This window comes from Ascaphus truei, chromosome 1 (assembly GCF_040206685.1).
Source record: "Ascaphus truei isolate aAscTru1 chromosome 1, aAscTru1.hap1, whole genome shotgun sequence".
NCBI classification, from domain to species: Eukaryota; Metazoa; Chordata; class Amphibia; order Anura; family Ascaphidae; genus Ascaphus; species Ascaphus truei.
This window is the reverse complement of record NC_134483.1, coordinates 168232443-168257073: the sequence shown is the minus strand read 5'-3', so window position 1 is coordinate 168257073 and position 24631 is coordinate 168232443. Positions and strand designations below refer to the sequence as shown.

Genomic DNA, 24631 nt, shown 5'->3' with positions numbered 1-24631 from the left:
ATTTAAACACACACACACACACACACACATACACACACATACCGTCATACACTCACACAGTATACACACAAAATGTGTGCCGCACACAGTATATAACAGCCCTAAGGGATATTTTATTTTCAAACAACTGTGCTTCTGTTTTACCTCCGACATACCGAACCCCCCCTTCCTCCCCCCTCTGTTTAAACAGACAGTAATTGGTCTTTCTTTTTTAGTCTCATGAACATGTCACAAGTTTAATGAGGCTGGAAGAGCTTTTATGAGATATAACACTATATTCTCTCTCTCTTTTTTTTTTTTTTACCATTCACAAAACATTAAAAAAAAGTCATTTGAAAACAAAGCTCTCACTTACTCGCCTTTTCTGCACTGTGCCCCATCGCGACTTGTGAAAGCGCCTGTCTTCCTCTACAACACATGAGAGATCCGATCTTTATTGCATGGCGAGGGATAAAGATGGGATTGTCGTTTTTTGTTTTTTTCTTTTAAGTTTTTTTTTTAAATGGCTCCTTTTGCTTTTTTATCTTTATTTGGTGGTGCTTTGAGTTCTGAGAAATGTAGATGGAAAACATATGCCCTGATTTTGTATTTTTTAAGAAATGCTTTTTAAAAAAAAAAAAAATGAATCGTAATTGGGAGTGTGCAGCATTCTTTCTTGCCTTAGGCCTCGGTCCCGCTGAGCTCGTTGGCGCGGGCGGCCACACGCGAGTTCCCCACCAGCAGGGGAATCCTGCGGAGCCGGTCCCGGTCCCCCCTGGCGGCACAGCGCACTACACGCTGTGGCGCGTCAGCCGCTATGGGACACAAGAAAATGGTGATCCCTAGCGTTGACGCGTCACGTGGTGTGGCTGTGTGCCAATGGGGAGCGGAGGCTTCGGGAGGAGGAGAGGCTTCGGGGAGCGGGGAGGAGTGTGGAGTGACAGCAGCGTGAGTGCCTGTATGTGTGTGTGTATGTGTGTTTTACTTACCATCAGCAGCTCCAGCCCGAGCCCGTGGAGGGAGGGAGGGGGGGAGAGTAGCGGGTCCCTCCGCTCAAGCCACGCCCCTCCTCCCTGTCAATCCTCCCACTCCCTCCCGCTCCGGCTCCCGCTCCCTACAGACCGCATATCGCGGTCTGTGTATGTCAGCGCCCCGCCTGTCTGCAGTGCGGGCGCGCTGACTCTGGGAGCGGGGCCTTAGCCTTAGTTGTTTTTTACCCTCCTGCACCCCGCCACATTTTAGGAAAAGCCCATGAATTGCTACACACCTTTGTATGCACGTCTATGCAAATGTGTGATTGGTGGGTTTGCCTATGTCAGTCATTTATGTTTCAAATCCATCTACTTCCATTCCAAGTTGTATGCATATTAATGTTCTGCCACCTTGAGCCAACGGTTTTAAAACTTCTTTAGTTCTGTATCCCAACCCCCATCTTTTTTAGGGAAAATCCAAATATAGAACAAGTTTAAAAAAAACAAAAAAAAAAACTCCCTTAGTAGGTCTTTAACTATGTGTATTAGGCCCGTAATATATCCACTTATGTGGTTAGTCAGCCTTTCTATAATAGGGCAGCGCACGCCAGTGAGCGTAGAGCCGGGCGACGAGGGGAGAGACTCCGAAAAGAATCTTTTCGCGCTGCTATAATGTATGTGTGTGTATGTATGTATGTATGTGTATGTGCGTATATATATTTATCAACGTTGCACAATAAAAATTATTTTTATTCATACTGTACAACATGTCTTTTTTTAAATTTTAAAAATATTATTTAATACATTATTAACTTACACAATCTATACACACATATACACACACACACCTATATATATATATACACACACACCTATATATATATATATATATACACACACACACACACACACACACACACACACACACACACACACACACACACACACACACACACACACACACACACACACACTTACCCAGTGATACACACACACACACACACAGTTACCCAGTGATACACACACACACACACAGTTACCCAGTGACACACACACACACACACACACACACACACACACACACACACACACACACACACACACACACACACACACACACACACACACACACACACACACACACACACACACACACAGTTACCCAGTGATACACACACACACAGTACCTTCCCAGCCGGTCACTCCTGGTAGCACAGACCGTACACACAAAACGTGTGCGTCACGTGCACGTGCGTTTGCACAGGCGCGCGCGCCCACTATATTACTGGCCACTTGGCTGAAATACATGTCATGAAAGTACAAATGAGAGTTCAAGGCATATCCTTGTGAGATTGCCACTGCAAAACTGATTTAATAATTAGTCCCACACTCTTCCCAGGTCGTACCATTTTCAACTATTTTAATACTGGAATGTCACAATAGAATAGCAATTTTTTTTTCTTCAAGTAAGTAAATTTACCTTTCCCATCGCCTTCCAATTTATTCTGCACAGACACGTTTTCTTTTTATGTTTTGTCTATGGAATATTGTGGCTTTGGCTATGGACGAGAATCACAATCATTACGGAGGACTTTGTACAGCAACATCAACATGGATACATTTTACAAACTATTTCTTCTCTACAATTATAGGATGCTGGGATATGGTATGTGTTCCACAAGATGTCAACAGGAGAGTCCCATGGAGTGTATCCAGAAACCAAAGCGGAGCTCACACCCCTGGGCATATTTTACAACAACAGGGTCCATTCTAATTTTAAGGTAACACAAATGTTACATCTTTGAGGGATGGGAGAAAAGATAAAGACTTTTATAATATCTGTTCAATAACAGAATTGTAGTATGTTTTTGTTGTAATTGTGACGTCCTTTGAGTTCCGTTGGGAGAAAAGTGTTATGTAAATAAAGTTGTTATTATTATGTTTCATAAGGATATTCCAGAACAAAGGGTCAGCTTGAGGGATAAGTGCATTCAAATGCAGGTTGTGTGTGTGAAAGGTTGTGTGTGTGAAAATACTTATGTAGTGCTCTGCAAAGAAGGGGAAAAGCTTGAGGTAGACACAAGAAAAAGTTATGAAACCTTAAAGGAGCAATCCATGCCGTTTTTATTGATTTATGTTCATTTTGTATTACAGGTTTGAAGCAGCGGATCTCCGGGGTTGAACCCTGTTAATTTCAGCTTTGGGGACCCCTGCTTCTGGGGATATTTACCTCCAAGGTGTGCCGGTATATCTGCAGTTTAAAGCTCTCTTGTCATATGGGCCAATAGGAAGCCGCAAAGGGTGATGTCACAGCTTCCTATTGGCTCGGCTGCTTTGAAAAGCTGCTATAATATGAACCGTGGAGAAGCTAACCACTATGGAGGTAAGAACCTCTTGAAGCAGGGGGCCTCCAGAGCTGAAATGAATGGGGTTGAGTTCCATATACCCCCTGCTTCCATCCTGTATTAAAAAAAAGAAAAGAAAAAACAAAACTCATTGCATCTTTAACCCTTTGCGGTCCTATGTCGGAGGTGGGGGGTGGGGCTGTGAGTGTGCTGTGAGTGTGTGCACTGTGCTGTGAGTGTGTGCAGTGTGCTGTGAGTGTGCAGTGTGCTGTGAGTGTGTGCAGTGTGCTGTGAGTGTGTGCAGTGTGCTGTGAGTGTGCAGTGAGTGTGCACAGAGTGCACAGTATGCGGTGTGTGTGTGGTGAGTGTGTGCAGTGTGCAGTGTGCTGTGAGTGTGGGCAGGGTTCAGTGTGCTGGCAGTGTGTGCTGTGAGGGTGTGCAGTGTGTGGTGAGTGTGTGTAGTGTGTGTAGTGTGCGCAGTGTGCGCAGTGTTTTTTTTTTTCTACTTCCCATACATGAGAAAACCAAATAACAGGGTGTTTGGGGCAGAGCAGAGGGGAAACTGCTGTGGGCACAGAAGTATGACATTAGGCATCAATAAAATATCCCTCTGTATTAATATTACAGCATGTAAGAAAGGAAGTATAGGAATAAGGAATTTACAGATGCTTTGTAATCTTTAAGCATATATATTTTTCTCGTCTTGTAGGCTGGTTTATTTATTGACAAGGGTGTAAAAACCACTAATGCAAGTGCTGAAGATCCAAGAGAATATCTGTGTTTGGACAACAATGCCAGGTGATCATATGTTTGTGTTTTTGACATTTTATTCTCAGATTGATGAAATGATAAAACGGCTTGAGACTTTTATATATGGTGGTAGCAGAAGAGTTTTCCATGCGCACAGCTGGGATTTATCAAAGGTATCAATAATGTCTGCGTAGCCACTGATTCTCGCCACAAACGCCCTTTTTCAGTATGATGGGAAACTGCTTTCCCATACTTGAAGAGTTTAGCCAATTGCTCTCAGAAAATGTTATTGAACATAACTCCACTGCTAAAATTGCACTGAATCTTACTTGGATGGAATTGTAGAATTGTACAATCTATAGATTATTATTTCATTTTTGCATAATTATTTAGTTAAAGCAGCAAAACATGAAAAATCCTATATGTTTTTCTAAATAAATAAGTTCTGCAGTATTACATAATATTGTCTGCTTTTTTTTTTTTTTACTTAATGACATTTGTGATATTTTTTTCTATTGTACTGATTATCCTGTGGTTGTTACAGCAACCATTTAGAAACTCATATCCACTATCTCTTTTGAAACAGGCTCTGACACACACCTTTATGAGCTCTGCCCTTTGGCAACAAAGTATCACAGACCGATTTGTTGCTATGTTACAAACAGTAGACTGTCTATTCCTCTGAAAGCTGTCTCTGAAAGCTGCAATATAATGTTACATATCCACTGCAGCAGTTCACAGACTGCAGCATAAAGTTATAAGGCGGCACACAATCAGAATTTTGACAGATTTATAACAGGAGCACCAAACAATTGCCAGTTTAGGTAAGAATGTAGATTTATACATTTGTGACATGCGTTACATATACAAGTAAGAAAAAAAAGAACAAAAAAAGAACAAAAAAAAAGAGAGGGGGGGGGGGGGATCTAGTATTGCTGCTTTAAGCACAAGGCAGCACTGACACTGAAAATAGATCTCCTCCATCTTCTTCACCCCTCTTGTATTTCCTTGAGTGCAGTTTCTGCTTTTCTTGACTGATACCATCTGTAGATTGCTATGATAAGCTGTGAAGTTGCTGAGGAGGAACCTGTAAGGGCTAACGTGTTATCAGTTGATCATCTGCTAATTTAACACCTGTGTTTACTTTACCAAGTTTTAAATATTCCAATCAGTCTTTTAGAAATTACAAGGAAGGAATTTGTGAGAGAGTCGGTTTTCTTCCCTAGTCAGAGTGAAATGAGCCTTTTGACCCTTTGGGTGTACCAAGACGAAGTCTCTGTGTCAATGGGTCCAGCACTCCAGGGGCCTCATGATGTTGTGGCTACTTCATACCCAACTAAAGGGTTTTTTCAGCTGCGATTGCGTCCTGCATTCCCATGGAGTGCACGATACGATCTGCAGTGATGGGAAATGGAAGCAGGAGGGCATATCCTCGTCCATTTCTGGGTTAAAGGCTGCCGCGGGCAGGTGACCGCTTTCAAGAGCTGCCATGTGACCGCACTTTGTTGGCGGGTCCATGGCTCTCTGGTGCTGCGGCACCTCTGGTACTGAAAGGGTTAAAGCCGCCACCCCCTCCAGAAGCCTATATGTGTTTAACTTGTATAATGTTAGTGTCCTACTCCCTGGGCATGTATTACAAATCTGCAGCGTCCGATTTTCATTGTAACCTCCCTGACACTTCACATTTCTAACGTGTGTTATTTCCCTGGCACGAAGCCGCAGGTGGCAAAAATAAAAACTGCATTGAAAAGATATCTCTAATAAAACGTCAATCAGCATGGGTGATGGCTTTAGAAAGGGAACACTTATTTATTGACTTGCTCTTGGTTTTTGGCTTGTGATAAAGTTAAAAAGCACAAATATATGGAAGATGCAAAATTACAGTATTTGAATAATTTGTTTGATTGGGAACAAGCGAAATTTGTCTGAATGGAATTATTAACTCACCACAAGTCATGGTATTATTAGCTTGTTTATTAATTCTGCAACTACCCCCCCCCCCCCACCCCCCAAACCCTCCCCCCGTACCCTCCTCCATCCCATTGCAACTTCCTGGCGGTTGTGTTGGTTATCAAATAAATGTATGTTTACATGTTGTCTGCAAAGACATCTGCTCCATTTTCACGCTGTTGTTCTGCTTTATGGTGTGTACAATGCTAAACTGTTAAACCTGTCCTCTTCCTCCAAGAAGAACTGCTGCACGTTTCCATGTTGCTGCTTTGCTCAGCAGTATGACTTGCAAGTATCATTTCAACAGTGCTTCTGTTTTGGGAGGCTTGATCTGGCCCAGCCACGCTGTGAGATTCTGCTCACGATCCTGTCTCTATATTTTGATTAAAATGCCGTCAGAAATCTATTTTAAGCCTTAACTAAAAAAATGTGCACTCTGTGTTCATATATGGAGCCATCTACTGGAAATGCAACTACACTTCAGTATATGATATTTCATGTAAACACTTAATATGTTTAGAGTTGCATTCTGGTATCAATGCGCATCTACCTATGATTTGCAAGGATAACACGGTGAGCGCTTTAATCTTCCTTGTTGAGCATTTTGGCTCATTGGTTAGGTATACTACCTGCTACTCTTCTGTCTACCTTAATGAGATGGAAGTAGAGGAGACCACTTTGTCTATAAACCTTTGACAGTAAGGGGACTGTTTGCTCCTCCTAGAACAAGTACAGTACCAGTTGTAATGAGTAAATATTTATCATTTCACATAAGGCTCTACTTAGAAAATGAAAGACATTTCCTGGTGCATTTTATTTATTTTTTTACAATGAAGCATACAGTGCTAGCTGTGTCAGCATGGCTTTTAAAATATAACGAAGGTGAATTAATATTTTCTCGCGTTTCAGACTTTTATGTGAGGCGCTGTCATTTATTTAATCCCTGTGTTTTGAAAGCGCCAAAAAGAATGACAAGCCTCTTGTTCTTACCATTTGCAAGGTACATTAAGTTCGATCTTTTTTAGCCATCCACCTTCTTAACCCTACATCAGTGATATCCAACAAATGGTTCGGGAACCTCTATGGATTCGTGAGGTGTCTCCAAGGGATTAAAAAAACCAAACAAACATTTAATGGCGTAAACCAAACAGGGTTCCTGAGCCCGTGTGGGGACTGTACACTTAGTAAGGCCCCAAACTGCACCTTAACGTGGGTGGTATAGCTGTCAATTACAGGAGGAGCTTCCAAAGTTGCTGCCCACAATGCTTTGCATCCACAGCAGCATGGTGTTGTGAGGCGTGACTTTGGAAGCTCCCACAGTTATTGACTGCTATACCTATGCTGCCTGGAAACACTGAGGTGCAGCTTGGGGGCTTATTAAGTGTGTGCTCTCCCTACAAGCTCAGGACATTAGTAGCCTGGGATTGGTCACACTATTTTGTTAGCAATAGTCTGATGATTAGGCATTAACGTTTATGAGTTTGCAGAACAATTATTTTCTTGCAGGGGTTGCACAAAGGTTGGGAGTCACTGCCCTATCATAATGCAAGTGAACCTAATTTTGTATTTTATTTATTATTCTCCTCATAAAGATTTCGCCCGCATGAGGAAGCCGATCCAGAGAAGCCTCGGGTTGCTGCAGTAATTGACAGGCTCATTGCCTTTAAAAACAATGACCATGGTGCATGGGTGCGAGGAGGAGACATTATCATTCAGAACTCTGGGTGGGTACGGAGAAGTAGTTAAAAAGTAGTATGCTCCAGGTGCTTAAATATAAAATGTAAGAGACTAAATAAATATACATTTTTATAAACTCAATCCCCACTCCATGTTTAAATGTAATATGGTCACCCTGCTTACTCACATCGGGTTGTAATCCCTGTGTACTTTTATTGGGAGGAAGAATGTAATAGTTGGTAATGGTTTTAATTTGTATTCCTACAACTCACACTCTGTATGATCGTGAACACATCACTTTATCTCTGTGTGACTTCTCAGGACTAGAGATGGGCAAACTTGTTTTTTCCAAGGTTCAAATCTAGTGCCAGAGTCCAAAGAGCTATTTATACCAACCCGAACCCGTGTGCAAGAGGGTTTTATTTGCTACAGTGCTAAGTAGTATATGTACCTCCCCAAAGACACCTGTAAACACCACATGGAGGGACCCCTGTGTACAAAAAGGAGCACACCTAAATAACTGTATGCTCATTTGGATATGAAAATTATATTAAAAGGACTTAAAATGCATATATTGCAGGTGTGCTTCTTTTTGGGCACAGGTGTCTCTCCACGTGTTGTTTAAAGGTGTGTCTGGGGTAGTATATATATAGCACTTGACACTCTAGCAAAGAAAGCTATCTTTTAAGTTAATTGAACAAAACTCTGGTGTGAAAGGTGGAATTGCAGGTTTTTGCACAAACTTTGTGTCAAAAAATGTGCGCGCAAATGTTTGTGGGTTTGTGAAGAAATAGAAAAATTTGGGGGGGCAAACTCTTACACTTACGCCCATCTCTGCCCAGAACATAGCTGAACCAAAATGTATTTCCGAACCTCTCTTTTCTGGTAAAATAACTCATCGTTTTTTTAATTACAAATATGCGCACACCAAAATCTTGAGAATGTTTGCAATTGTTTTTGGACAGTAGAATTGTTTCTGTAATGTGAGAGAGAGATAATCACAAAATGACCACTATCAATGTATTTTCTGGACAGGTTTGCTGACAATGGAATTGGCTTAACGTTTGCCAGGTAAGTGCCTTGTGTGTAGCATTGTCTACTGAACGTACCTACAGAGCATTAGCACAAATTATAATGTTTAAGTGGAATACATCTAACACGCTGCCATTTAAAATGATTATTTTGATGTGAAAGTTGTAATGTGTGCGATCATAGTTTTTGTTGTGCCTTTCTACATGCAATTAATGGTAGGTTAAGCAAAACATCTGGCATGTGAGAAACCGAGTCCTTGACATGAAAAAAAATAAGTTTAAATCCAAGTAATACAAAATCAATACTTCAACTAGAACAAGATCGGCATTTAATTTGCTTTTCCTCTGACTGCAGTCCTCATGAGGCCAGAGGAGAGCAATTGCATTGCAATAATTGTCTTACTGAAAACAGACCATTCGTAATGAAATGCATGAGAACTATGAAAATAAATATTGCAGAGCAGACCGCACAGGTGAATGGAACATCTGGCACAAACAGGCTATTTGTGTGCAGGTGCAGTCATTCATTTAGCAAGATGTCTTGAAATAAAATGAAATCATTTGGATGTGTAACCGCTTCTCTATTTCTTAACACGTTAAATGACTGAAGTATGTTACCTGTAACCACAGCTTTACAAATTTGGAGTCAAAAGGCATACTTTGAATTGAACAACAACAATTAAACAGTTACATCGGCCCAAACGTACGCCCAACTGGATGAATATTACTTCTGTCGCAAGATGCACAATGGGAGCTGTTTTAAGGGCCGCCACAATCATTTTCCGTAAATGTTTTCGGGACAGAAATCGTCTGCTTAATTTTATAATTACAGGATCAGACCTTTTTTAGATTGGGTTTTTTAATCATTTATTTTGTGCATGGGAAGCAGGCAGGGGGTCTCCGCAGCTGTACCCGGTTTATTTCAGCTCCAAGGAACCCCTGTTTCCTGAGATACTTAGCGAGGAAGATGCTGCCGGTACTGTCCCAACCGGGGGAAACACACCCGAGTTTTAAATCTCCTGGGTCATGTGGGCTACTACGAGCTATGATTGATATCTGGCACGTTTTCCAAGGAGGCACCTTCTCCTGTAAGTATCCCAGGGGATCAGGAGGTCTCCAGAACTGAAATACATGAGCTGTTTAGCTCTGGAGATTCCCTACTTCCCACCTCTACAAAAAGGTAAGGCTGCTGCTTTAATCTCTCATTCAGGATTACAAAATGTAAAAAGCACGGTTTGTTTGTAGGAGGGAAAGGTTATAAAGTAAGTGTATGTGTCTATTTTTTGCACCTGAGAATGAAGAAATAAGCATAGTAAGGTATATATATATCGGGAAGATCACAAATTTGTGGTCCGTGTAAATCTTGTGTGACCCTAATTTATTTGAATAGAGTGCTTAAATAGCACAGATAAAAAAAAAAATATATTTTTTTTAAATCTTAACCTCACTTACAGACCTGCATTACCTAGGCGGGGTCTTTTTTGTTCCCTATTACATTTCTACCACTACATCTAGACACGATTAGGTATAAGAGGCGAACTAAGAGTGCAAGTCACTGGGGCTCTTTCTGTTCTTCTCGTATTTTGGAAAGAACACCTCTTCTCGTTCTGTTTTATCTACACTACCCCTAATGCAACTAACTGCTACAAATATACGAAGCGTGGGTAATCCTTTTGTGTTAACTATTTTTTGTACAGGCTAAATGTCGCTGGTTTTATGTATTAGTGACATGTAATAATATCAGCTAGTTCTGCTACTGGAAAGGCAATTCCTTTTATATAAATTCAGCTCTTTGAGAAACCAACTGAAGCTGGATCTATTTTAACTTGTGCTTGTATAGTAATGCTATGTGGACTATATAAACAGAGAAATTGGGAGGTAATAGAACGTTTGATTATATTCCCATATCACATTACAAAGCCAGTATAACCAGCCTCACACAGAAGAGACCCAAAAGGTCAGAAACAGCTGTCTGCGAGTAGTTTTTTACTGACTAGGCGCTTTTTTTTAACCCAGTCTGTGCTAAAAAATCTGTGCAATATGGCAGGCATAAGGTTGTAGGGATCCATGTTAAAATGGATAAGAAGCAAAAGGTGACACTGTGTGCTCATTTACATGTTACAAATCCCTGGCTGCAGTGGAACCATTGTATGCTAAGGGATAATGTTGAAAAGCACAGTCTGAGACGTGAATGTGCGCAAACGTAATATTTTTATGTGCATATCACATACAAATAGAATGATTACTTCATAAAGCCGCGCTTATAGTGCGCGTGACGGCGAAGCGACGGATGACGTCGCCGCTAGCGAAAGTTGTAATTCGCTTTCTGGCGATGTCGCGGGCAACCAGGTCTTTGATTGGTTCAGAGGCTGTCACATGTGGCGACAGCCTCTGAAAAATCAAATTTGACCGGCTTCAGAAATTTGCGTTGCGCTTACTATAAGCGCACGCGACGGCGGCAATACATTTGTTTTGCCGTGACGTCGCGTTTCCGGCACTATAAGCGCAGCCTTAATTATCACATGCAAATGCTATAGCACTTACTGTGTAGAATACTGCTTCCGTGCCTGTGTCTTGCTATCTTAATTAACGTTACGAATGAGTGTGAGTAGCTGAGTAGTAACAAGGAGACTGATTATATGCTTGAAAGAAAACCCGATAATAACTTTGTTGCAGTTTGCAGGCAAAAAATGGTAACTTTTCCTTTCTTCGCAGCGATGGAAGCTTCCCGAAGGATGAAGGCTCCAGCCAGCAAGTCTCAGAATCTCTGTTTATTGGTGAAAGCAGAAATTATGGATTTCAGGGAGGCCAGAACAAATATTGGGGTACTGGAGGAGTGGAAAATAAAACTCGCACACTGCCTAGAAACAGGTAAATGTAACTACATACTCCACAAAATCATTCTTATTATAGTTTATTTGTAAACGCCAACATATTTTGCAGCGCAGTACAATGGGGGTACAGAGATTTTGATAATTGCATACAGTTACATACAAATACAAACAAACATATACAAGTACTGTTGGGGGTCCTTACAATGTATCCGATCTCAGACGCACTATTAGAGAGGGGTAGGGTTGCTCAGAATTTCACATAGGGTTCCTTAACCAAAGAAAGGTTGGAAACCACTGATGTAGAGGGAACATCAACTATGAGAAGGTTGCAATATTCAAGGAAGGACAAGATGAGTGAATTGTTTGTTATTGCATTAGGATTTTAGTTACTTCGTTACATAGTAGATGAGGTTGAAAAAAAAGATATGTCCATCCTATACTAAATTTAGACGACCGATACTTTATCCTATATTTGTATTTACAGTATTTTGATCCAGAGGAAGGCAAACAAAAAACCCTAGTGAAATCTCATAAGGGGAAAATAAATTCCTTCCTGTCACGGGAGACCAGGTTTATTGTACACTTTTACCAGGATCATTCATTGAGCAAAACAAGATAATGAAATAAATTGTAGTTTATTCACAGAAATAGGTATACACACAGTGGAACACAAAATACAGACGAAAAGCACACTGACTACGAGTCTGGGGGTTGAAAACTGGACTGTTCTAGGTGCAGAGAACTCTAAATAAGAGTTTTCCCCTGACCGGGGTCCTCTGGTTCCCAAATCGGCATGAAGTTCCACACGCCACTGCTCCCTTCTTTCTGAGAACTTAGTCTTTTTTCACCGGGAGTTAGTACCAAACGTCCTGGAACTAAAATCGGCTTGCAATCCCAGCCGCGACTGCTACGTTCCTTTATTAGAACTTGGCCACCAAAGTGGGACTTTTCCGGGCAGACTTTTCTGAAGCCGGTGCTATGCTATTCGTGCAAGAGCACTTTTGAAATGCCCGCACTTCTGGCGCTGAAAATCTCTACACTGAATGGCATAGGGGTTTCTTATAGTATTTTGGAGTTTATTCACAAGAGCCTGGGAACTTTCTCATTAGCCAATCAGAGCGAAGCCAGTACAGAAAGCCAGGTTAGCAGGGAATCTGAATCTGCCAAGGGACATGCGCGAGTTTGCCACCTCCGTCCCTAACTATTCAGATGCCACCCTCTGGGTCCGACTCCCCCAGGTCTGGTAGGACAAATTGCAGCCAGACGACTGCCATTGATCCCAGGACATGTGTGCTTGAGCTCTTCCCTGTTACCCAAATGGCTTTCACACCCCTGGCATCCTCTGGTGGCTTTCATCTCCGATGTTCAGCAGACTTACCAGCACCAACATGGTAGCCCTGGTAGTCGGTGGTTTGGGGCATAAGTCCAAATCACAGTGCTCAATCCAATTCTGAACCTTTAGACAAGAATGAGTATGAGTCCACATATCATGGTGACAGGAAACTGTATCAGCCAGCAGGTAGAGTAATGAGACCCAGTGCTATATGAATGCAGCAAAAAGACACTCAGTGTAATGGCAATAGTCCATGTGTCATAATAAAATGAGGGGTTAACATACCGTTGTTATATGGGACTCGGCCATACCAAACCCTTGTGCTGCAGCACTATTCCAGGTCATCCAGTATCCCTGTGAGGGAGAAATATACCATGCTGTTTCAATAAAGTATATATTTAAACTACACGTTGCTGGTCCTCTACCCTATTTGGCTGTGCACCGCAGGAATCTTTGGATTTCAACCTCTACATGGTAGCCCTGGTAGTCTGAACATTGGTTCCGAAAGTCCCAGCTCATTTACCGTGCACAACAGTACATTACATTATTAAACACCATGTTAATAAAATATACTTTTAATACATCCTCAGTCTCTCGGTATGGGGAATAGAATAGAAAGCTGCACTTTATTTTTCTACTAGCCTTTATTCCACACACACTGAAACTTGGACTGGACCCTAAGAGTCCCCTCACAAACTTATACTTATGGTTGGAGTGCCTATGAACCCCAATACAGGTTCTGGGCTACCTGGGCATTAATTGGTTTCACCATTAACCTAGAGACCCCTCATAGTTACAGTGATACTGTGCATCCCTTTGCCCCATTTACCTTTCTGGGCTATGCTGCAGCAGGGAACCCTAGTGTTGAGTCGCGCAAGCGTTTTTAAGGGGAGATACTGCTGGGACAATGTGCCTACATGTATCCGAGAATCAGGCATGATTATTGGGTATATTTTTAGGGGAACCGACAACTCCAGACCCCAACTACCTGGGCACATTCTGACAACAATTTCTCTGCAAAACGCCCCTTGAAACTCATGCCCAAGCAATACCTGCTCGCTGGCATCCCTGGAAAGGCAAAAACACATACATTCTTTATTACCGCAAAGTACAGGTTATGCAGTTACAGTTACTGGGCTCAAAAGCTGACACTTTTGAACCCAAATATTTGGATCAGAGGTAACTAAAACAGGGCTTGACCTTTATTAAGAGCCTGGTTACCCCTCACCATCACACTCCCTGACTCCAAATACTGATAATCACATTACTCCCTGGATATGTATGTATGTCTTTATTTATATAGTGCCATTAGTGTACATAGCCCTTCACAGTAGTAATACACGTGACAATCATATAAATAACAAATAATACAAATAACAGATCATGGGAATAAGTGCTTCAGACATAAAAATAAAATTTCGGAAGAGGAGCCCCTGCTCTGAGGAGCTTACAATCTAAATGGTTGGTAGGAAGAATGTACAGAGACAGTAGGAGGGCATTCTGGTAAGTGCGTCTGCAGGAGGCCAAGCTTTATGTATCTTGTGTGTCTAGTATTATCCATGGTGCTATTCATATGCTTCTTTAAGCAAATGTGTCTTAAGGTGGGTCTTAAAGGTGGATAGAGAGGGTGCTTGTCGGGTATTGAGGGAAGGGCATTCCAGAGGTGTGGGGCAGTCAGTGAGAAAGGTTTAAGGCGGGAGAGGGCTTTAGCTACAAAGGGAGTAGAGAGAAGACATCCTTGAGCAGAACGCCAGAGTCAGGATGGAGCATAGAGAGAAATTAGGGCTGAGATGTAAGGAGGAGCAGAAGAGTGTAAAGTTTTAAAAGTGAGGAGGAGAATTGAGTGTGAGATGCTGGATTTGATAGGAAGCCAGGAGAGGGATTTCAGCAGGGATGACGCCGAGACAGATTTAGGAAAGAGTAGAGTGATTCTGGCAGCAGCGTTTTGGATAGATTGTAGAGGCGACAGGTGAGAGGCAGGAAGGCCGGACAGCAGGAGGTTACAATAATTGAGACGGGAGCAAATGAGGGCCTGAATCAGAGTTTTAGCAGTCGAACAACAGAGGAAATGTGCTACAGTACAGGCATACCCCGCATTAACGTACGCAATGGGACCGGAGCATGTATGTAAAGCGAAAATGTACTTAAAGTGAAGCACTCCCTTTTTCCCATTTATCGATGCATGTACTGTACGGCAATCGTCATATACGTGCATAACTGATGTAAATAACGCATGTGTAACAGGCTCTATAGTCTCCCCGCTTGCGCACAGCTTCGGTACAGGTAGGGAGCCGGTATTGCTGTTCAGGACGTGCTGACAGGCGCATGCGTGAGCTGCCGTTTGCCTATTGAGTGATATGTCCTTACTCGCAAGTGTACTTAAAGTGAGTGTCCTTAAACCAGGGTATGCCTGTATTAATACTAACACAGATGTTTACAGGATCTATCTATATTACAACAAGATAATGTCTTTAAAGTCGCTATTTACAGCAAACATTTATTGACATGACTAGTATTTCACATCTTGTTAAGATTAGAATAAGATCTGCAACTAGATTGTACCCTCTTAATCATCTCAATCAAGAGCTCAGACAGCTAAAAACCTGTCCTCTTGTCACTACTATTTGAGGGCAGACTCTTGACATTGGAAGATACAATTTTTGAGAATAGTTACGTACATGGCACAACTAAAAACCACACCTGTTATCTAGAAAATCCAAATGATCTATTTAGATGGCAAAAACCTGTCCTGTTTCTCCATAAATTCATTCCTGAGGAGAAGCTACTACTGTCTATGAAATACACCTGTAGTTGGTACCCTTTGAACTATTGACTGAAACAGCTAAAACCTGTCCGGTTATTCACTATTGGAGTGAAAATGGACATTACAAGCCACTAGTATTCCTTTCACATTCTTGAAGGGTCTGACCCCAGGAAACTCACTATTACCTTTCAAGTCACCAAGATCAGTACTTTTAGGGACTATCCCCCTCTGAACCTAGCCACACCCACCCACCCACCCACCCATCCACCCATCCACCCACCCATCCACCCACCCATCAAGTGCACTCTAGGTATAGGGATGGTTGGGAGCAGTGGGAATAATCATCTTCTCCTAACAGCATGTGGTATGATCCACTTATTTTAATTCATTTACGCGTTGTCTAAACGTCATTGCTTGCCTGTTATTTTCTAACAAGTTTTGATTATAAGCTAAGTTTTAATCACACCATTAATTCAGTACCTTGATTTGAGTGCTATATAAAAAGAGCTCTTTTTTTGCCTCTGCAAGTATCTGTTCCCAATGTGCAGTGCACAAACGGAAAATTGTGTGTGCCCTTTGGCTGCTGCCAAAAGCTTGGCGTATTAGGCAATACCAGAGTGTGTTAAAAGAGCTCACAGAGGGAGTTGTGGGATGTGATAGTCAGGAGAGGAAGGTGTGATGAGTGTGTGCGAACAAGGAGAAGTATTGGGAGAGACTGTAGTAGATTAAAGTGGGAGTGGGGGGTTTGGTTAATGGAAAGTGAAGGTGCGGGGATATGATAATGGAAAGTGGGGGTGGGGGGATTGGTTAATGAAAAGTGGGGGTGTGGGGATTGGTTAATGGAAAGTGGAGGTGTGGGGGATTGGTTAATGGAAAGTGGAGGTGGGGGATTGGTTAATGGAAAGTGGGGGTGTGGGGGATATGGTTAATGAAAAGTGGAGGTGGGGGATTGGTTAATGGAAAGTGGGGGTGTTGGGGATATAGTTAATGGAAAGTGGAGGTGGTGGATTGGTTAATGGAAAGTGGAGGTGGGGGATTGGTTAATGGAAAGTGGGGTGCGGGGATATGATAATGGAAAGTGGGGGTGGGGGGATTGGTTAATGAAAAGTGGGGGTGTGGGGATTGGTTAATGGAAAGTGGAGGTGGGGGATTGGTTAATGGAAAGTGGGGGTGTGGGGGATATGGTTAATGGAAAGTGGAGGTGGGGGATTGGTTAATGGAAAGTGGGGGTGTGGGGGATATGGTTAATGGAAAGTGGAGGTGGGGGATTGGTTAATGGAAAGTGGAGGTGGGGGATTGGTTAATGGAAAGTGGGGGTGGGGGTGATTGGTTAATGAGGGGTGGGGGATTGGCTAATGGAAAGTGCGGGTGGGGATTGTTTAATGGAAAGTGGGTGTGGGGGGATTGGTTAATGAGGGGTGGGGGGTTGGCTAATGGAAAGTGGGTGTGGGGGGATTGGTTAATGGAAAGAGGGGGTGGCGGGATTGGTTAATGGAAAGTGTGGGTGGGGGATATGTTAATGAAAAGTGGGGGATCATTAAACCACTTTTTTTTTTTTTTTTTTTTTACCATAATCCCTCAAAGATTGAGTAGTAAGAACAGGAACCCACCATTGGGGAGCACCACGACCCCTCTGGCACTCAAATGGTTAAATAGCGATTTACACAGTACTTTAAAATGTTATGTAAAAAGCTAAGGAATAAAAATGTTTTTTTCTGTTTCTAGTCTTTATTTTGAAAAAGATCCAGTTTTTGTGTAAATATCAGGAGAAGCGGTTAAACGTGTCACAATGCTGGAACAATATGTCCACTTTTTGCGCAATAAAAGGGAAGAATCCAATTGCTGACTTTTGGTAACTGGATAATTATATAGGGAAATAACTGCTAAACTTATTTTACATTTGGCACAACATGAAAAATATCAGAAAAGAAACCGTGACAGGAATGTGTAAATTATGACGTGAGAGCTTTCCATATTTTCCATTAATTTAGGGGAGTTTATGTACCTTGGCAAGTGCCAAATAAAAGAAAAAAGAAAGAATACTCCAAATGTTGCACTGCAGTGGCAAATATCACACACTTAAAAGAAAGCTCTATTTTATGACTTCTCCTGAATCGAGTTGTATAGCAAGTTTAACGGGCTGAATTACAAAGCTACTGTATGTTATTGATGTGTCAATAATTCAGTTTGTAGGCTACAGTAAAATGATTCATTATGGCTCAGAGAGGAGCATGAAAAACTAAGAGGCCTATGCACTAAAGTCCAATTAAAGAAATCACCATTGTTTATAAATCGGCATTTTTGACAGCATTGCAATCACGGTATCCAGAAAGGACCAACTACCTGTGATAGTGATCAAGAGAGAAAGAGAGACGCCTTTCCCTGTGCAAATCTCGCCTGAAATTAAAGTTTTTAAATGTCAATGTTATTACTAGTGTAGATGAGCAGGGGGTCTCTGGAGCAGAACCGTGTTGTTTTGAGATTCGGGGGCCCCCTACTTCCCGAGATGCAGGCCCCATTGTGGGGTTGCCGGTATCTCCTATGCATTTGATTCCCACAGTCACGTGACGCAGGACATTTACATGCATAGGATATACTGGCATCCCATAACGGGGCCTGTATCTCAGGAAGAAGGGGTCCCCGGACCTCAAATCAACCAGGTTATGCTCCGGAGACCCCTAGCTCATCTACACTAGTATAAAAATTTATATTAAAATATGTAATAACCATCAATACACGACCCACCCTCTTTGCCCACACATAAAACCATGATTTATTTATTTTAACACAGGATTGATAACAGAGGCTGGCGGGTGTCCCCGAGTGGTCCCTATGGGTGTATGGGGGTCCTCAGGTGATCCCCGCGGGTGTCTGTGGGCCCTCGGGTGGTCCCCATGGAAGTCTGAGGGTACTCAGGTGGTTCTTGCGAGAGTCCGTGGGCCTCCAGGTGGTCCAAGTGAGTGTCCAGGTACCCCACAAGGGGTCCCCGTAGGTATCTGGGGGTGTCCGGGTCATCCCCACGGCTGTCCGGGGACCCTCGGGTGGTTCCCACGGTTGTCTGGGGGCCCTCGGGTGGTTCCCACGGTAATTCTGGGGGCCCTCGAGTGGTTCCCATGGTTGTCTGGGGGCCCTCTGGTGGTTTCCATGGGTGGTCCTCGGGTGGTTCCCATTGGGGACCTCGGGTGGTCCCCGTGGGTCCCCGCTGGCCTTCAGTACCAACCCTGTTGTAAAATAAATAAAGATGGCATACATTTCGATAAATACACCTCCACCCCCCACCACCAAACACATACAGTACAGTAATGGGCAAAATAACTATTATCCAGATATGGATAATAGCTCATTTGCCCATTATTAAATCAAACATGAGCCAGGCAGCATAAATAAAGTAAATAAAAACCATTCTACTTACCCCTGGCATCATGAAGGGCATCCTCGTCAGCATACTGCAGGGCCATGTCCTCCGATGCCAACAAGAATACATACAAAAATACAATCTAATGGCCCCTAACCCCTTAAACACCGTAGCGGTTAATAACCTCTATAGTAATTAAGGGATTAACCCACCATCCCTCACTACCCACCCAGGAGGCCTAACCACCCTCCCAGGTAACTACCCCCACCCTCCACCCATTCATTAGTACAGTGGGTACATCATTATGTAACACTTAGCAATAAATGGTGAAGCGAAAAAAAACAGGCCCAAAATACAACACATTACATATAAAAATCAACAAATTACAAATGCCAATAAACCAATTGATTGGCACAGTATATATATATATATATATATATATATATATATATATATATATATATATATATATATATATATATATAAAATATAATATGGGCATGATTTAACACTATGCCAGTCAATGGTCAACCTACAAAAATACCCAATGCAATCCAAACAATTACCAAATAAACATAAATAAACAAGGAAACACAACAAAATTACCACCAATCAATTGATCAAATACCAAATTAACACCAGAATTAACTATTCCAACACCAAAACAAAACCATCCATAAATAAAATAAATCTCAAAATAAACACCATAATTGAAAATCAAAACACCAAAAATAAACCACTATTAAAATGCAAACATCAAAGAAAACCCAGAAATAAACAATTAAAACCACCACAAAAAATGCCATGTTTGATTTAAACAATGCCTGGCTCATGTTTGATTTAATAATGGGCAAATGAGCTATTATCCATATCTGGATAAGAGTTATTTTGCCCATTACTGTATGTGTTTGGTGGGGGGGAGGTGTTTTTATTGAAATGTATGCCATCTTTATTTATTTTACAACAGGGTTGGTACTGAAGGCCCGCGGGGATCATCTGAGGAACCCCGGACACCCACAGGGACCACCCAGGGAACCCTGTGGGACCTCGAGACACCAGTGGGAACCACCTGAGGGCCCCCAGACACCTGTTGGAAACACGCTATGGCCCCCAGACACCCGTGGAGATGACCCGGGGACCCCCAGACACCGTGGAGTTGACCCGGGGACTCCCAAACACTCGTGGGGACCATCCAAGGGCCCACAGACACTTGCGGGCACCACCTGAGGCCCCCAGACACCCGTGGAGACCACCTAGTGACACCCGCCGGCCTATGTTATCAATGCTGTGTTGGGGTACAGGGGGTGGGTTATGTATTGGTACTTATTACATATTGTAATGTTTATTGGGGGCAGAGGGGTGAGTGAAAGGCCAAGTACCCCCTTCATTCACCCCCTCTGCCCCCAATAAAGCTGCTGTTGTCCCTTAACCCCTTCATTGCCTTAGCAGTTAATTGACTGTAAATGCATTTTTATTGCATCGGATTGATGCCGAGGGTCTCCGGTGATGATATTAATGGGTAACGGCTGCGGAGACCCCCGGCATCTATACAATGCATGAAAAATGCATTTTTGTTTCTAAGTCCCCTCTCTCGCCGCTTATTGGCAGCTTCTCACCACCTTGTTGCAAACTTTTCCTGGTGAGACGATTTTGAGGGGAAATCGCAATTCTAAAGCCGCTATTAGCCTCGATAAGCTAATCAGGGCTACTAGAATAGCACGAGTTTGAAACGCTGGCGATAAGTGGTGATAAGTTGCTTATCGCCTCGCGTTTGGCGATTTATTTTTAATTTAAAAAAAAATTTGCAAATTTTTTTGTCGAAAAGCTCTTATTACCGACTAATTGCTTTTATTGATTACTTTAATAGCAGTAGGCTTTTTTTGGTGATAAGGTGGCGATGAGTGGCTTATCTGAACTTTCTGTATAGGCCCCTAAGTTGTATAAGGGGTATTAGAGTTCGATCTCGCATTAACTGCTATACAAGTCCATTGCAGTTAAGGCAAGATCGAGCTCCGATACCAAATACTGAAGCCAAGTGAATCCTGATTAATTTTGGTATATTTGGATCAGTTCATTAACCACTGGTTACATGCCTTTTATACATTACTTATTCAGAATGGGTCAAAGTAGAATCAGAGCACCAACTGGGAATATGTGGTACTGTATATAATGTTTGTGTGATTAACACAGTAGGGTCCATCGTATAGCTAGGTTACCAATGTGATTACATGGTGACTTTGGAGAGCATCTTGAATGGTGAGATATAACAAGGGGTTAATTAAGAATTTGAAATAAAAAAATAATTAAATGGATCTGTGCATTCCTCACCCTATACAGATGTAGCCAACATTACTGGACCCGGTGGCATGCTCCTGCTGGTAAAATAGGGGCTAGCATGCTTTCACGCATGGCTGATTCAAAACAATTTTAGCAAGGGAGAGTGAATGGGTGCTCAAATAGTTCCGAATCTAATCATCTGAATAATATCACAAATATAAAAAGATGAAAAAGAGAACTCATGCACGGAGGAGGTATTTAGATAAGGTGAGTGAGATGTCTTGAAAATATTGGTAATTATAGACCCTCCTGAAGGTGACAGCAAAAAAACGGTATCCCACAGTGCTGCAACCTCATTGGCGAGTATGGATAAGTGTAGAATCTTCAACAAGACAGAGTACTCACTTTTGTGTAGGTATTGGATTAGATCTCTTCTCCATTGATATATAAGAATTCTTAGCCACTCCTAGAGTCTCTTAGATGAGGCGTGACAAGCCGCAGGTAGAAAGATCCAGATGAAAAGTACAAAAATTAACAGTGCACAGCCAAGGGGGATCCAGGTAAGGTGATAGTAAAAATATATTTATTGATCCATCACCAAAAAGATGTATAGGAACCCTCCTATGCTTTCCTATACCTCCTTTTGGTGATCGATCAATACATATATTTTACTATCACCTTGCCTGGCTTCCTTGGCTGTGCGCTGCTAATTTTTGTACTTTTCATCCGATTCAAAACAATGACTGCTTCTCCTGCTGCTGCAATGTATCACCAGTGGGAGGAATAATGCTAGCTACATCTTTGCTGTATGTGTTTTATTATTAGGCTGCTACAAAAGAGCACAGTTTTAAAGAACACAGTTTTCTTTTTTTTCTGTTGCTAGACACAGGAGTTATGTACAATCTCTACAATACTGTATTGGTGGCAGACTTGGTGTGTGTATAAATCATATACTCTTAAATGCAGAGGAAGAAAATCTACACCACTTCAATGCTAGACATGACATGGCTAGTCTTATACATACATAAAATGTATAGAATAAAGTAGGATTGTGCTACTAAAATATGTCTATCTGGATAGGGAAAGAGCAGTCGGCACATATGCGTTCAGTACAAAGGTTTTTGGCATTCTGCTGAATGTGCTGTAATTCACCCAAAACAGCAGCTACAGAACATGTTAAAGCTGCAGACCAAGCAATATCCTACATGTGGTTTTAAAAAAATAAATCAGTTCTGTACTATGAGAAAATGCTTGTAGCACTTTTTTTTTAAACCACTGTGAATGACATTTATTTTTTTAAACTTTCATTTTATTGGTTTTTGCATGTATAACATACAGTCATATCATAAGCGCCTTAATAGTAACGGAAAATTTGATTCTGGACTTACAACATCTAACAGACAAAGGAATGGGAAGACAATAAGACAAGGAATAGAGGGGGGGGGGAGGTTTAGAGAGGGGGGTGCCGAGACTCCTCTTATCGTTGTCGTACTGGTGACCTAGGTTCGTTCTTTGATTTATCTCTGTAGCCACAGGTGATGATGTGCCTGCCTTTTACCTTATCTATGTGGGGGGGCCTACTGTCGTCTCTCCTCCCCTTGCCTAAATCCCTCTCTACGCATCAAAGGAGAACTCACCTTATCCTATTAGAGCCAAATGGTGGCATTGCTCACCCCTTGGATATCCGTCTGAGCTAGCCAGGGCAGCCAGACCTTTTGGAAATTTGGGCCTGTGTCATTAACCAAACTCGTTAATTTTTCATCTGGCAAACAAACCAAATTCTGTTTCTGATTTTTTCTATTGATGGAATTGCATTCTGGTTCCATAATGCTGCGGTCTCGCACCTCATAGCCGTTGCAAAATGTGCTATTAATTTGTTCCCCGTTCTTGATACTTCGTCTGTGGGTTTGCTTAATAGGAACAGCCACGGGTCTAGCTGAATTTGGAGGCCCAAAATCCTATGTAGCCAATCTCGAATCTGACTCCAAACGGGTATAATTCCCGGGCAGGACCACAGCATGTGCACCAGATCTCCATGTTCCCCGCACTGCCTAGGACAGAGCGGGGAAGATCCTGAGACAAATTTAGCCAATCTAACTGGAGTGAGGTACCACCTCATCAAAACTTTATATGAGTTCTCCTTCAATGTCGTGCAAATCGTACTACTGGCAGCTGCCTTGAATATTTCTGTCCAGTCCTCGTCTTCTAGTGGCCCTTGTAAATCTGTCTCCCACTGAGTCATGAATCTGGGTTTGTTTGTACCGTCTTTGTCAGCACCAACCACATCTCCGTACAGAGTAGAGATCAGTCCCCGCGTGTCAGTGCCCCGCATGCAGAGCCTTTCAAAATTTGTTAACGGTGATCTCACCAAGTATTTGTTGTAAAATGCCTGGACCTGGAGGTATCTAAGAAATTCTGTGTTAGGGATGTCCTTTTCCGACTTTAATTGGTCAAATGATTTGATAGTGTTTCTCCCCTCCAGGTCTTTCAGTCTTCTAAACCCTAATTGTCGCCAAAGCGTGAAATTCTTACCTTCTAGCCCCGGAGCAAAATCTGGGTTGCCGTACAAAGGGGCCATTAAAGTGTGTTTTGAGGTCAATGAGCGATTACTTTTGGCCGCCTCCCAGACCGATACTGAGTTGAGCACGGAGGTCAGTGGCTCCTTTATGTCCTTTACTCTATTTTTTGGGCACCAAATTAGATCCATGAGCTCTAGCAGGGCACACAACTCTCTCTCCAGTGCCACCCACCTTCTCAGCTCCGGGTCTCTATGCCATTGTGTAATTTGGCACAATTATGCCGCTTTATAATAGGACAACAAGCATGGCACTGCCAGTCCCCCAGCTTCCCTAGGTCTTTGCATAATTTCAGCTTTTATCCATGGTTGTTTGTTTCTCCAAATACATTTTGTTATTGAGTTTTGTAAGTCTTTAATCTCAGATCGCACCACGGGTATCGGAAGAGTCTGGAACAGATACAGTAAGCGGGGAAGGATGTTCATCTTTACACTATAGATTCTGCCTATCAATTAAATACTGTATGCTGCCAGTCTCTCAGTTCCTTCTTTAAGATCCTCAGTAGACTGGGATAATTTGCTTGGTATGGGGAGGCTATCTTTTTTGTGAGATGCACCCCCAAGTATTTTATGGATTTGGGCTGCCATTTAAACTCGAAGTTAAGTTCTATTAATTTTTCCATCTCTTTTGGGTTGTTCAGACTAAGCGCCTCTGATTTCGTCTGATTTATCTTAAAACCAGAGATCCGATTAAACCTCCCCAGAAGCTCAAACAGGTTAGGTAGCGAGGTGAGCGGTTTTGTAATCGTCAGAATATTATCATCGGCATACAAAGCCACTTTGTGTTTTT

The 24631-nt window shown here is 42.3% G+C and overlaps 1 protein-coding gene across 2 annotated transcripts in view; it reads left to right on the top strand.

The window, feature by feature from the left end:
* Positions 1-24631, top strand: part of CEMIP2 (cell migration inducing hyaluronidase 2) — a 103505-nt gene that overhangs the window by 44823 nt on the left and 34051 nt on the right. For both annotated transcript variants that reach the window (XM_075597985.1, XM_075597995.1), the window contains exons 11-15: positions 2603-2731; positions 4005-4093; positions 7588-7719; positions 8708-8743; positions 11419-11574. In XM_075597985.1, coding sequence (XP_075454100.1) covers positions 2603-2731; positions 4005-4093; positions 7588-7719; positions 8708-8743; positions 11419-11574 — 542 coding nt within the window. The remainder of the gene's footprint in view (positions 1-2602; positions 2732-4004; positions 4094-7587; positions 7720-8707; positions 8744-11418; positions 11575-24631) is intronic.